At 42.7% G+C, this 15,421-nt stretch overlaps 1 protein-coding gene across 1 annotated transcript in view; it reads right to left on the reverse strand.

The window, feature by feature from the left end:
* Nucleotides 1–13,353, reverse strand: part of RTN1 (reticulon 1) — a 225,860-nt gene extending 212,507 nt beyond the window's left edge. Inside the window, exon 1 of the mRNA XM_042943389.1 lies at nt 13,105–13,353. Coding sequence (XP_042799323.1) covers nt 13,105–13,345 — 241 coding nt within the window. The 5' untranslated portion in view covers nt 13,346–13,353. The remainder of the gene's footprint in view (nt 1–13,104) is intronic.
* Between the last annotated feature and the right edge of the window lie 2,068 nt (nt 13,354–15,421).

The raw sequence follows: 15,421 nt of genomic DNA on the forward strand, positions 1-15,421 counted from the left end.
TAAGTGATACAGTTAAAGGTTGACTTTGATGTCTCCTGTCTGACAGAATGGCAGAGCTTTCTTGTTAACAAATTGATTGAGATTTCATTTAGGAACCAATGTTCCTGGAAGTTATAATAATGGTTAAATAAGTACTGAGCACAAAGCACAGTATGATACTTAAAAAGGAAAACAAACAAACAAACAAACACAAAGGGCCCGATAGCCCACTGCAAACTATTCCCTACTCCTAATACATATTTACTTACCTTCAAGACAGGTTATTTCTGGGGCTCATTTCTTTAGAAAGAAGTATATTACCTCTCTTCAAAAAATTTTGATTGTTCCACATTATTTATAGAAATGAAGCTGATACTTCTGGATTGCTGATGTGCAAACATCCAAATTATAAACTGCTTGGCCTTTAAAAGATTATGCAGTTTCTAGGGAACAGTACTAGGTGTCCATTCTTTTTCACATTTCTGGTAAAATAAAATATAAAGACTTCTCTAACACCATGGATTTGAGTAAATAAAATAAACTCATACGAGTTCAGTTCCGGTAATGCAAACATGCTGGGTTACAATTTACCCTTGTATTATCTACAGTAAAAGGTCTGTTAAACAAAACTCATAGTAGGAGCCACTCCAAACTTCCTATATTCTAGTGCTTAGGAGCCAAAGGCTGGTAAGATGTCTTCTGAAGCTGCCTTTGTGCAAGAATAACCCTGTTTTTTACTTTGACGATGTATCCAGACACAAATAAAAGTAGTACAGAATTTTTAAAATATTATATGCACTTTTTACATAAAATTGAGGACACATTACTTGTCCACATCAGAGGTTATTTATTTGTTTGTTTGCTTATTTATTTCCTTACTGTGGCATTAGATGGCCCGTGGAAATATTAGAGGGAGAAGTAACATCTTCTCCTACCTTACTTTCAAGCATCTCCTGATAATAACACTAAAGGGATGCTGCCTTAAGTAAAACTGGTTCCAAAAACTTTAGCAATGACTGAAGTATACACAGAAGGTTACAGCATACAGAAAAGCAACAAATGAACAAATGTTACCTCATTTACATGGACACTGAAGATCCACCTAGAGCCACCATTTAGCCCTTCCCACGGAGGTGGAGACTAGCTACTGACCCTTGGAAGAGCTTGGCTAGAATCCAGTATGGTGCCTCTAAGTACACACTCTTTCTCCCACCGCATTTATTTTTATATCCTGGTAGGTAGTTAAGTGTCACCTACTCATACCTAGTACATACCTTGTATACACACATAGAGAGAGAGTGCTTAATAACTATTTGTTGGATAAATAAATGGATGATTCAGTGAGATTTTACTGAATTGTAAAACTAGTGCCCTCAGAACACATTGTAAGTGCTACATAAGTGCCTGTTAGATAAATACTTTAGCTAATATGTGCATATATTTAGTTACCTAAATACTGGAGGGTCACAAATACCTAAGTAACTAGAGGGTCACAAATCAGTGAGTACTGTAAATGTAAAAAGATGGCTCAAGGACTTAAAACAGTACTATTCGGTTATTCTCCCTAAAACCCGCATCTAGACCAACACAGCTTAGATTGTACGCACTAGCAAGTGTGAGGCACACACCTCTCCGTCTGTTTTCACTAAAATCTGTTCACATGAACACAGAGGGAACATCTGACAAAGGGAACAAGTCCCGGTCAGTATGCCTGTGCTGCACAGTTGGAAGCATTTTATTATTTATTATCATTTATAATTATGTATTATTTATTTATTATTGTCAGTTGATTCTCCCTGTTGTTCTTGGTCATTTCTGTTGTTCATCTACAAGTTCGCCAATTCTTTCCATTATCCTCTCCGTTCTACTGTTAGCACATCCACTGAATTTCTGTGGTTTTTCTTTTTCTTCAATTCTTTCAGTTACTGTATTGGTCACTCCTAAAATTTCCCTTTGGTTCTTCATGATATCTTCTATTTTTTCACTGAAACTTTTTATTTCCTTACTGGGACTTTCCATTTTATTACTTGTTTCACGTGTGTCCATCATAGCTTATGGAAGTATTTTTGTGACGGCTGCTTTAAAATCCTCCCCAGACAGGGGTGTCCGGGTGGTTCAGTTGGTTAAGCGTCAGACTTCAGTTCAGGTCATGATCTCATGGCTCATGAGTTCGAGGCCTGCATCAGGCTCTGTGTTGAAACTCAGAGCCCAGAGCCTGCTTTGGATTCTGTGGCTCCCTCTCTCTCTGCCCCCCTCCCCCACTCATACTCTGTCTGTCTCTCTCCCTCAAAAATAAACATTAAAAATAAGTTAAAATCCTCGTCAGATAATTCAGATATCTGTGTCATCTTGGTGTTGATCATCCCTCTGTCATTGAAATTCAGATCTTCCTGGGTTCTGGTATGACAAGTGATTTTCAGTTAAAATCTGGACATTTGAGGTGTTTTGTTATGAGACAAAGATCTTTTTAAATGCCACACTAATAGCGAATGGGTATACTGCCATATCACTGCCAGAGGAAGGTGGGAGCTTAGGCTCTCCACTCCATCTCATTACTGGGGAGCAGTGTTAAAACTCATACCTCTCCTAGGGGCGCCTGGGTGGCTCAGTCAGTTAAGCGGCCAACTTCAGCTCAGGTCACGATCTCACGGTCTGTGAGTCCATGAGTTCGAGCCCCGCGTCGGGCTCTGGGCTGATGGCTCAGAGCCTGGAGCCTGCTTCCGATTCTGTGTCTCCCTCTCTCTCTGCCCCTCCCCCGTTCATGCTCTGTCTCTCTCTGTCTCAAAAATAAATAAACGTTAAAAAAAAATTAAAAAAAAAAACAACTCATACCTCTCCTCTAGGCTTCCTCTGTCACCACACTATCTGGCAGGCCTATTAGGTCCCAGCCTCCTGCCTGGGTGGAGGCAGAAGCCCAGGACTCCCACATGGTCTCCTCTGGCACTGGGATTGTTGGGCAGGGCTGCTGGGGTGCCTCTCACAGCTTCTCATGGGTGGAAGTCTAGGCTCCCCACTCAGCATTTGCTGGTGGGATAGGGGTGGGGGCAGCTGTTTATTTTGTGGTGTTTGGCTGGAGCAGAGAAGTTATTGTCAAAACATTTTCTGTCTTGTTAGGCTGTCCCTTTCCTGGTCATCTGATGAGAGCAGGCTTTCTTGTGGGTGCTTTTTTCTGTGCCCATTGGCATTGCCCACTTGCTGCCTTCTCCCATACCGAGTCTGAGCTACGTAAGGAAAAAAGAAAACCCAAAGAACTCACTGCTGTGTCATCCTCAGTCCCAGAGTCCCTAGTAAGATTGCCTTCCTCTCTCCACCTTTCAGTCTTTTTATGTTTAGTGTGTGTTTGTGTGTGTGTGTGTGTGTGTGTGTGTGTGTGTGTGTGTGTGTGTTCAGGGTTTTTAGCTCTACTTAGCAGGAAAGATAAAGAAAAGCATATTTGTTCCATCTTTCCAGAAGCATTAGTCTATTTATAAAAGACTTTAACCTACAGAGCTATGAGACTTGCTTGCAGATACCCACAAGTCCACAGGACCAGCTGATTTAGTCTTGCCCTTGGGGGCAAGAGGTGGGCGCGATAGGTAGTGGCAGGAGCTGGCTTTCACTCTAATACCCTCTTTGGTGAGAGAAGCAGCCTCTTCCAGACCCACTCCCACACACATCTAAGACAGCTTCCTACATTTATTGCCTTTCCGTCTGCTGCCCTCACTCACTCCAGCAGGCCCCCATGAGCACACCTTAGCCCTGGTCAGTCACAGATCACTTATCAGGACATGAGGAATGGAGCCAAAATGCACTCCCCGTAGCCAAAATGTCTTCCAATGTGCTCCACCAGAACTCACTTCTCCCCACCCCCATTCTTCCTTGCTCTCCTGCCATTCCTTGCTGATACTTGGCTGAGGTCCAGGTAAGCACAGCAAGCATTTTCTATTAAAAAGCCTAAGGCTAAGGTAACATGACTTTTTCTCCGTCTTTGTTCTCCTAGACCTCTCTTCTGCATCTGACAGTGCTGACCGGGCTTCCTATTAATAGCACCTTACAGATAATTAGTTCTTTCCAATTTGCATTTACCTCCCTGTGTTACTTCCTTTTACCTTCACACAGCTCTGTAAGATAGCCAGGAAACAGTATCATGCCCATTTTACATATGAAGAAACTGAGTCGTAAAGCAGAGCTGCCCACATTGACATGGTATTAGGTGCCAGAGCCAAGAGGAGACAAATCTGCTTTCCCAGTCAGAGCTCATTCTATACCGTGCCATCTTGGCTTTCGTGATACTCTCATAATAAGAATACTTACCATTTGATTGCCAGACTCTCTACAACCCCTAGTACCATATACATGGTTATGGAATCTGAGGCTCAGGGAGGTTCAAAAATTTACCTAATGCCACTCAGCTAGTAAGAGGCAAAGAGCTCTTGCTCTGTTCTTGGCCCTTTGTTCTTCCCATACAATGTACTCTCTTTCACAAACTGAACATATTCTAGGGCTTCTCTTCTGACTTTCTATATCTATATCAACAATCCTGTTTTCATCTCTAAAATCCATTCTTTTATCTTCAGCACCAAGGGGAGACTTCAACTCAAGGTGCTCTGTCATCATATCAAGCCCCACATGACTAAAAATGAATCAATTACCCTCATCTCTCTAACCAGTTCCTCCTCCTATGTCTCTATATCAACATCCTCCCTGCCATAGGACATGGAACTTTAGAGTTGAATTATTCCTTTCCTCACCCCCTGTATTCTGTCAGTCACAAAGTCCTATGGAATGTTCCTGGGGAGTTGCTCATCTTTCTTCCTTTTCCTTCCCATGGCTATTTATTCAAGGCCCTGACCCTGACAGTGGATCAGGCTTCCCCACCAAGTTCATCTTCTATGCCACTGTGCAACAGTTTTATACAGTTTAACACAGCTTTATAATATCACATGCCCCATCCACAAGCTTTCAAAGGTCCCAGAATACATATACAAGGAGTCTAGAGTCCTGTGAGTAGCTTTCAAGCCCCCCAGAATCTGTCTCCCCTCACCCAGCTGGGCAGGTTCAACCAGCCTAGTCATTGGTCATCCCCAGGTCATCGCCCATTGCCCATATTTCTCCCCTCACCCCAAATGCCTTTCTGCTCACTTCTGCTTATTCCTATTCTATCTATAATTTAGGTCAAAGTCACATCCCACCTCTTTCAAAAGACCAGTAACTCTAAGACCCATAAAATCATGAAGTTTGCACAGCACTTAAAGCTCGTACCATCCATCCAAGCACCAGGCTGTACTCTGAGGAATGGGGAATGGGGAGCTCACAGCTCCTAACAAAATGCTGAACGTAAGGGGGGGCTCCAATAAATCTGTGCTTCTTGGAGTTTTAATATGCAGCTGGCAGACTTGTTTCCCTGGTTTGAGGTCTATGGATCACCTCCTGTGATCTTGAAACAGACAACCTCCAGACAACATTTTGAGAAGTCCTCTCATTTTTCAGGATCAGTTGCAAAATTCATGCCAAAGATAGACATGACATTGGCTTTTATTCTTATGCTCATCAACCAGATCAACAATAACTTGAACACACATAATTTTTGGTTATCCAAGGGTTGCTATTTGAAAATGCATCAAGATTTGCAAAATCTAAAACAAAATTCTAGGTATTTTGAAAGATATGATATGATATACAACAAATTCCTCACATGCAAGAAGCAATAATTTGGTCTATTACTGGCTTTATAATAATCTCATGCAGTAGATGAATTAGAAAATCCATTTGAGGATTGGACGTGGAAGTCAGAATGCAGAACTGTTCTAACTAAAAATGTAATTCATTAAGAAACCCAGCCAACATGGTTTTACAATGAATAATCTCACAAAAATATACAGAGGACTAAGGAGAGATTTATATGATGCTTTAGCACCACAGAATTATTTAGTGAATTCCCAAAATATTTTAGAATATGCTAAATATTTATGGAATTAGATATGGTAGCAAAAAATGAAAAAGTCCAGGAAAAAGAATAAATAAAAGAGATGGTTGCAAATATCATGCTTCACGTTTAGGTTAATAACCCCAAATGGATAAAATTGAGTAGTTCTTGTGTGTGTGTGTGTGTGTGTGTGTGTAGTTCTTAAGCAAGTATGTTATAATATGAAGTTTTTCCTTTTTAAAAAAATTTTTAATGTTTATTTATTTTTGAGAGAGAGAGAGAGACTCTAGATACAGCGTGAGTGGGGGAGGGGAGAAGAGAGAGAGGGAGACGCAGAATTTGAAGCAGGCTCCAGGCTCTGAGCTGTCAACACAGAGCCCGATGTGGGGCTCGAACCCACAAACCATGAGATCATGACCTGAGCTGAAGTCTGGCACTTAACCGACTGAGCCACCCAGGCATCCCTGGAGTTTTTCTGGACAATGGAGAACAACAGAGTTGCAAGAAGGCCACAATTTTGTGGAGAGTGCATTTTGGTAGTTAATTTGGAGTTAACCATGGTTTTTGAGATGGACTCTGTTTCTGGTTTCATTAGCGTGCTGTTTGCTTTTGAGAAATATGTTCCTGTTAACAACCACAATGTAAAGTTAGGCACATTGTTTTCTTTTAGGAAGGTATAAAGTTCTTGGTATAGCTATAATACCTTCCTTTCAAAGTTTCGCCCAATAAACAACAACCTCACTTTTGCTTGAATATCAGTAACTGATGGGCAATCTATCTCTTTTCCAAGTATTTCTAATTATTAGAACTTTCTCCTTCACTAAGTAAAAATCTGCTTCTCTAATTTTCCCACCATTCCAATTCTGCCCTGTGAAACCACCTGGGTCACATCTCTGCTTCATAAGAGTGTTTCCAGTATTCGAATTTAATATTCAGATCTCCTTTAATTCCTCCTTTATTATGGCTAAAAATTACTAATTTCTTCAACTGTTTCTCAAGTGGCATTTTTTCTAGAAGCCTCACAATCTGGTCACCCTTCTATCACTATTCTATAATCCATTAATGTCTCTCAAAGCATAGTATCCATTTGTTTAGTACAGGACTCCAAATCTGCCTAGAGCAGAATCTAGAGGAATTAGTACCTCATATAATGTGTACCCAAGACTTTCTATTAATACGATCTAAAATTACATAAGAGATTTTAGTAATTTCACCATACCACTAGCTCATATTTAGTTAATTACAACCCTCAAAGTTCCCATCCCCCACCATGAACTATTTTAAGTTGCATCTCCTACGTTCTGTACATATTAAGTAGAGTTTGCAGAACCTACAATAAGGACTTTACATTTATAATTTTATAGGACACTGCTCTTCCTTCTCCTCTAAAAACCCCTAGCACTGAAGCTGAGGCCACTATGACCTTTCCTAAAGATATCAGCACTGAGTTCACCGTCCTTCTCCAATCTCTGCCATGGTTCCTTGTGATTTCAGTAATCATATAGATGACTATTTCACTCCTGCCCTTGCCGTTCTTCTGGACCCCACTCCTCCAATGACCTTGTCTTCCACTCCCGCTCAGTCTCCTACTCCCCTCAATAACTGTGCCCCCTCCTTAATCTGTCTCCAACCCCACTCTGGAAGCACCACCTCTTATCCTTTCAGCTCCCTCACTTGGGAAACCCTGGCCCATCTGTTCTTCTGCCCTGCCAGCACATGCAACCCATTTATATCATCTTCTCACTGTGCGTCATCCCCCTCTTGTCTTCCTTCCTTTCTCCCCGGATTCCATAACCCATCAGTATCCTCACTGCCTTATACACAGCTCACCTCCTCCATGGACCCTCTCTTTTTCTCAAAATCAAAACCAGTTCAACCATCCACCTAATCCAAACCAATGCCCAGACAGCTGGACATGGCTGAAAAAAAAAAAAGATAACGTGTATGATAACTAGTCTCACATCAAGCTCATGACCACAAATTCCAAGTGAGCCTGAGGGCTTCTCAGAATTCCCAGCTTCCGCTAGTCCTTTCACTCTGCTATTTTACACCATTTCATACTTTCTCCCCTCCCCTCAAACTTCCAGCTCCACTCCTGCCTTCATGTGCTCTTGACCTTGCTTCCTATTTCATCGAAAATAGAAGCAGTTGGAAGAGAACCCCAACCTGTTCTCAGACCCATCCCTGTACCTGTGCCCCCCTCCTCTGTCTTTCCTCCAGTTATATCCACAAACTGTCCTAAAGTCCATCTAACATCAACCCTCCACTGTGCGTTGGATCCATTTCCCCTCACCTACTCAGTTGCAAGAAATGCACTCTCTCTCCTACTTTATCCATCTTTCCATCCCTACTGAATTATTTGTATCACTTTATTTTTTAATGTTTATTTATATATTTATATTTGAGAGAAAGAGAGTGAGAGCAAGAGCGAAGGAGGGGCAGAGAGAGAGGGAGACAGAGAATCCCAAGTAGGCTCCATGCTGCCAGCACAGAGCCTGACACAGGGCTCAAACTCATGAACTGTGGGATCATAACCTGAGCCAAAATCATGGCTCAATAGACTGAGCCACCCAGGTGTCTCACGTATTACTTTACTAATATGCTTTAAAGTCTCCCATAGTAAGAAAATAAATAAAACCTTCCCTTCTCTTGACCTCAATCCCATAGATTGACACAAAGATACATAGGTTTTGTTTTCCCACAGCTGTGTGGTCTGAGCAAGTCATGCTCATGTTTATTGATCCTGTGTTGACCTTGGAAAACTAATTCATGCCCTTGTGCCCATGTGGGTAGATGATCATAACCTCTTCTAGACAAGCTTCCAGCAATGACTTGGGAATAAGGAAAATGAGAAATGACACCAAAGGAATTGTTTCATTAAACTAAATATTAATGTGACACAGAAAGATGTACATATTCTAGGAAACCACGATACTTAGAAAAGTAGGCATTCAATGAATGTTTACTAAATTGGATTGAACCGCAATGGTTTCTCACTTTGTAGATAATAAAACTTTTTGTGATCTGTATCCTACTCAGGATACAGTATAAGGAGCAAGATAATACACAACTCGCCTGCAGAATCAGAAGTAGATGAACACTAGAATCAGAATAAGAAGTAGATGAACACTAGAAAAAAGATGGCAAGAAGGCCTATGGAAGATTTGAGGGGCAATGACCAGGATGGGTTTCCAGAACAGTGAGCTCATGAAGAGGAAGTTATGCTGGAAGCCTTGATAAAATTTATCATAATATTCTTTTTTTTAACATTTATTTATTTTTGAGAGACAGAGAGAAACAGAGCACAAGCGGGGGAGGGCAGAGTGAGGGAGACACAGAATCCAAAACAGGCTTCAGGCTCTGAGCTGTCAGCACAGAGCCCGACACAGGGCCAAACCCACGAACTGTGAGATCATGACCTGAGCCAAAGTCTGACACTTAACCCACTGAGCCACCCAGGCACCCTGCCTTGATAAAATTTATAATCAATGTATTTTTAGGGTATGTAAGTGTTTCTAAATTTTAATGTAACCTGATTTGAATCAGGTTACATTATATATGAAAGGACATATACATACTTTCTAGCAGAAATATTGATTATAACCAGAGACTATGTCCAGAGAAATAAATTACATTAGAAACTCTTATTTGAACCAGAATGCTAATAAAAACTAAAAAATAAATTCTTTTATTCTTCTTACATGTTCTGTAAAATATTGTAAAAGCATGTGCAGTGTTTCTTCTCATTTCAACAGAACTGTAGCTTTCTCAAAAGATGAAAGAAAACAGAAAACTGAAATTTACACCTTCTGAAGGGGATTACTGGGAATGACTCCAAATAAAAAAATGTACACACATCTATCAAACACACCCACAGGTTAAGACAGTCAATCCAGCCTCCATGTGAATTTTAGAAGATGATCAGTAATGTATATGGTAATTTACTATATTAAACAGAACACAGGATATATAAAAACTCTGAAGTTATTTAAATCATGATAGACAATTTATAGTTTTTCCCATAGAGTATCACATTGAGCATTTGAAAAATGTAAATTTATGAGCACTGTGATCCAAGTAAAGTAAAAATCTTTCTCTCTTCTCTCCCTCTCCAATCATCTAGTAATTTAAGTCAAATTATCTATAAGTCAATATTACAGAAGGAAATCATATTTATTTATCTGGACCATTCTCCATTCTGTTCTTCATTTTGCCTTGCATGCATGAAGCGGTCAATGAGTTAATTTCCAAAGCAACCATGAGTTAACTTCTTACCACTGCATTTTGCTCAAATGTTCTATTTTAAATTCTTCCTTTAAACAAAGGGCCATTCTTCTATCCTTGTGTTATTGTATGCTCCTTTTGAATGGTTTCCAGGAATAAAATAACTGATCATGAAAAAACAAAACAGTTGCTCTTACCATCCTTTGTATAAAGTTATTAGATGATGGCACTGATTCATGATTTAACAACTCTAACATGTTGTAGCCTACACACGTTGTATTAAATGTTCCCTTGGCAACAGACATCATTTTGCATGCCCATTATCAATTTTAGACATGAAAAATTGTAGCTTTAAGAGTTACTTTTTTTAAGAACATGTCCAATCCACAAAAGGGACGGAAGCAATGAGAATACTAGAAACTACAGTGCAGTTTTAGTGATGTTTAAACACATTCATTGCAGGACATTACTAAGAAATATTTTTGGAAATGTTTCTTTAGGAACTTTAATTACCATCAATGTATAAAAATAAATAACAGAATTTCTGTCCAGATGGCATGATTAGTGGTGTTTTTCAGAAAAAAAAAAGCTTTTAAAATATCAGTATCTGTCTTACACTTTATAATTCTATCTGTAAAAGAAACAAAATCTGTTTACAGTGCCTCATGCTCAAAGTCTAAGTTACTTCTTAGTTTGAGTCCCAAAGAGCACCATTCTTTCAAAAAAGTAAATCAGTGTAATAGGCTTCTTCTAGATTTTGTCTCTGATAAAGTTAAAGATGTACTTACTGACTTTGCTTATAGGTTAAAACTGTCATAATAACAGACAAGGAAGCTGGCCCAGATTTTGTTTGGATTTTTCAAGACCTAGTTGTTTATTTAGATATCATTTCTAGCATCTAGGTCTCTTACAGTAGTCTCTCCAGTATAGGAAATATGAAACATAAAGATTTAAAACATTAAACAATCAACAACTATATGAGACAGTCCTTCAAGCAGTGATAATAAACTAAAAATTTTCTATGTAAATACGCAAAGTATGTACTCCTTTTCCCTCCCTTCATTCTCCTCCCATCCAAACTTAGAATCATCATGTTCTATTTTATTAGTGTATTTATGGTCTAGGATAGGAAACCCCCAACACATTCAACAAAGCAAAATATTTCTCTAAATTTCTATAATAATAATGTTAAAAATTACAATTGCCTGCTTTGTGACAGGAGTTCTCCTAAGCATATATATAGCAACTCATTCTAGTGTATAGTAAGTTACTGAACACGGGGCACTTAGCTTCCTTTCCCCGGTTTCCCTAACCTTGGTGACACTAATGGGAGGTGGGCAATATTTAAAAAGAAATAATTAACTTTGATGACAGTGGATAAAGGTTCTGAACTATGAGTTACAAAGAATGATAATGGTAAACCAACAAAAAAAAAAGGTGCCTCCCTTTGTCTATTATCTTTTTCTACCTTCCTTTGCAATTATAAAGAGTTTTGTTTTCTTTTCATTCAGATGAAGAAGTTGAGAGAGGCAAGGCAGTCTTTCCTAGTCTTAAATCTTTCCCACCCCCACAGCCTGAGTTAACAATCAATATAGGACAAATGGAGTTTTATTTTCTTCCTTTTCTTTTTTTTTTTTTTTTTCTGATTATGGTCCCCATTTTTTCTCTTTCCATCCGAATGTTTATGTTTTAGTTAACGCATTCCCCAAACCTCCTTTCCTCAGCTCAAATCTCTATACTAACTAGATCAGAGTTAAGACTACCTAATGCACTCCCCATGACCCTTAAGAGAGCTGCTGGTTTCAGAAAGGGGTTCCCCTAAATCGGCTGCCAAAAGCACGCAGGCCAATTCCACCCCCTTTCCTTCCTCCGGAAGCACCCATCACCCCAGATCCTCGAAGGCTACGTGTCCAAATCTACACAACTCCCATTCCACTACAACAAAGCTTTTTCAGAAAACAACACAACACGGCCCCTCTCGAACCTCCTGCCTGGAAACACAGGGCTGCCCAGGCCGGCAGCCCTTACTCAAATCTCGCCTCCCGCATCCTTTGGCCGGGATGCTCCAAGGCCCTGGTCCCAGCTGGGCACCCAAGCGCTCCGGTTCTCGAAAGGGGGAGTCAGGCTGAGGGGGGCCGAGCCCAGGGCAATTTCCAAATGCCCGGGCCGTCCATACTTCCTGTAAACTGTACCTCGTCCACTCACCACCACCACTCAAGCCCTCTCACACCGCAGCCAGGCCGGCCGCTCTTAGGGGTTCCAAGTTTCAATAATGCTTCCTGCAAGATGGGGGCATCTGGGCAGTTGGGAAGGAAAGGTTGTGGGCGGGGGCAGCCACAACTCCCAACCCTCTAGCAACGCTGCCCCTCCAGAAAGAGACACACACACACCTTGGGGTTTCTGTTTTCTGTGGCGAGGAGGAGGAGGTGGAGGCCGGGAGAGGGGACTGGGAGGGAGTAGGGTGTGGCGATGTGTGGAGGGAAGGGGTAAGGAAGACTTAAGCCACATCCCTGCCCGGGACCGAGCCCGGTGTAGCGGCAGCCGGCCTGCCCGTCGCTTTGTTGTCAGCGTCCCCGGGAGCCCGCGCGCACGCGGAGCGCAAACACGCCCCAGAAAATCATCGCAACTGGCCGGGCGGGCCCTCCGGCCCCCAACCCCTTGGCGGAAGGAAGAAACTTGTACGCGGGCGCGCCGGCAGCCAGGATGCTGCCGTTTGCCCCTGAGGACAATTTTTAAAGCCCACATAACAATGATAACGACATAAAAAGAATTAATAGTATTTTGACTTCTTCGGAGCATTTGGAAGAAAAAAAAATCCTGTTTTCTACAGTCCGCCAATATTCAGTCGCCCGTGGCGACGAAGCAGGGCTGAGGTTGGTGCTCCAGGTAGAGAGCGCGAGCGAGGTGCAGAGCCGAGCTGCGGAGCAAGGGACCGGCTGGGGGACCCGGGTCCCCGACGCCATTTGCGGGGCAGCGGCGCCCGTCGCCCGCCTTACCTGTGGATGCAGTTTCCATGGCAACGGGCGGCGGCCGGGCGGGGCCCGAGTCCAGTTCCCGCGGCGCCGCGTCCCCGGCCCCAGCGCCCAACCCCCGGCCGGGCTCCCCCGCCTGCGGCGCCGGCTTGGCCCCTGTCGGCGTCACGGCTTCGTTCTCCCCCTCCCCCCGGTCCCCGAACCACTGGGACCCGGAGCCTGCCAGCGGCAGCAGCTCGTCTTGGGGATCGGGCGGCGCGGCCATGGCTGGCGGTGCCCCCGGCGCGGCGACGGCGGTGTGGCGGGGCCGAGGTGCGGTGCCTGGGGCGGCCGGGCGCTCCCTGCTGCTGCCCCCGCCTGGACTCGGGGCTCGGGGAGGCTGCGGTGTCAGCGCCGCCGCCGCCGCCGCTGCTGCTGCAACTCCGGCGGAGCCGCTGGCTGCCGCTCTCCCCGCTTCAGCTCCTCCTCCTCCCCCTCCTCTTCCTCCCGGCCCCGCCGCGGCCGCTGCTTGCGCTCCTCCTCCTACTCCAGCCGCCGCCGCCGCCGCCGCCTCGCTACTCCCAAGCCTGTTATTACGCAGGTGGAAATGGCCTGTCTCGTCCTGGGCTCCTTCGGCCCACGCCAGCCCCCGGCCTGCTAGTGGCAGGCCCAGATTAGGGGATGTGCCAAATCCACTCGAGTCTTCCTTGAATCCAAGGAGAAGATGAGCAGGTAGAAGCAGTCCCCAGCTGAAGCGTGACTGATTAGGCAAGCTGCCCTCCCAACTCCTAAAGTTAAGCCGGGACTGGCGTCTTGGGACCTGAGGCAAAGAAGGGAAGCTTAGAGACCTCAAGGCCACGGTTCTGAGGGTGACCAGTCTCAGCGGTGGAAGGGATGTGGGGCTGCGCGGGGAGGGGTGAAGATGGGTGTTGGCAGAGGGAGGCAACTGCAACCCCGAAGTTAAATACTGCGTTCTTAAAAACTGTTGTTTCCAGAACCGGGCTGAACACAGCGGAGTGCAGGAAAGAACTATGAGGAGAGTCCCAGAAAAAAGCTTACCAGACCTCATCCGTACCAGCAACGAAAGCAAATAGGATGTCACTAGGCAGGACAAAAAGCAGCTACGCTTCCTTTCAGAAACACTGAGCCAAAGCCATACTGATTATCAGCTGTCTGCGCAGTCTATTTCATTTGAGAATGTGGACATCTCAGGAACCTTGCTTCTTTTTATTTTCTTTTACAGCTGTCTCTGACAAGGTGGAACGATACATGAGAAAAACCAAAAGTCAGAGGAGTTGGCTTATAATGTGTCATTCCCATATTTTGACCCATCTTTTCAAACAAAACTTGTGCGCTATTGGTTCATAAATGGTCTATAAAATGATGAAGCTGGAAAAAAAATAAGGTTCAAGCCAACACACAGGGTAGAGGAATAGGCTTATCCACTGCTTTTTCTCTAAAAATGGTAGGGCTAGAACTACTTGAGGCTTTGTGGGACTGCTAAGCCACCATAGGCCTGTCAAGGGTCTCCACTTGTTGATTTTTATATTCAAAGGCTATTCAGATACTCTTCAAAAATGCTGAAAATTAAAAGCCTGGATTCTGTCCAACTCTTTGTTCTTCTAGTACACTATTGTTCAAAAGATGTTCAGTGACAAATTAGAGAAAATGTATTCACTCAGTAGACCATAGATATGGCCTACTAGTGCCAGATGTCCCTGGGGATATGATGATCACGAAAATTTTACATTAATGTTATCTGCAAAAATTATGATGGACATGTTCATAATCTTGATTATGGTGATAGCTTCATAGGTGTATACATGTCATAACTCATCAAATTGTTTACTATAAATATGTGCAATTTAATGGATATCTATTTTACCTCAATAAAGCTATAAAAAATCACCCCCTCCAACAACAACAACCAAAAAATTCTTGGTTATCATGAATCATCATGGTTTTTGAAATCTTTCCATGGGTAAAACAAGCCTGTTTAAGAAATCTTTAAGACAAAAAGCTATTCCGCTGCGGTCTTTCTGTGTAGCTTAATCCTGTTGTGTAATCAGGGGGCACTTGTGAGATTTTTTTCAAATCTATTGTTTAGAACCCCTTGAAGCCATCAGAGATACCAGAAGGGAATTTCCCAGTTTTATTATAACATGCCAAGAACACAGAAAGCTCTAACTCTATAACATTAAGTGGTTATCAATGGGTACTGAATATTTGAGAATTGTTCTGGTAGGGCAGTTTCATACAGAATTACACAGAATATGTTATTTTATTTCCCTAAGAAACACTCATGAAAGTCATCATTAAAAAATTGCAATAGCAACACAAGCCTCTTAGCTTCCTTGTGCCT

The sequence above is a fragment of the Panthera leo genome, chromosome B3 (genome assembly GCF_018350215.1).
Source record: "Panthera leo isolate Ple1 chromosome B3, P.leo_Ple1_pat1.1, whole genome shotgun sequence".
NCBI classification, from domain to species: Eukaryota; Metazoa; Chordata; class Mammalia; order Carnivora; family Felidae; genus Panthera; species Panthera leo.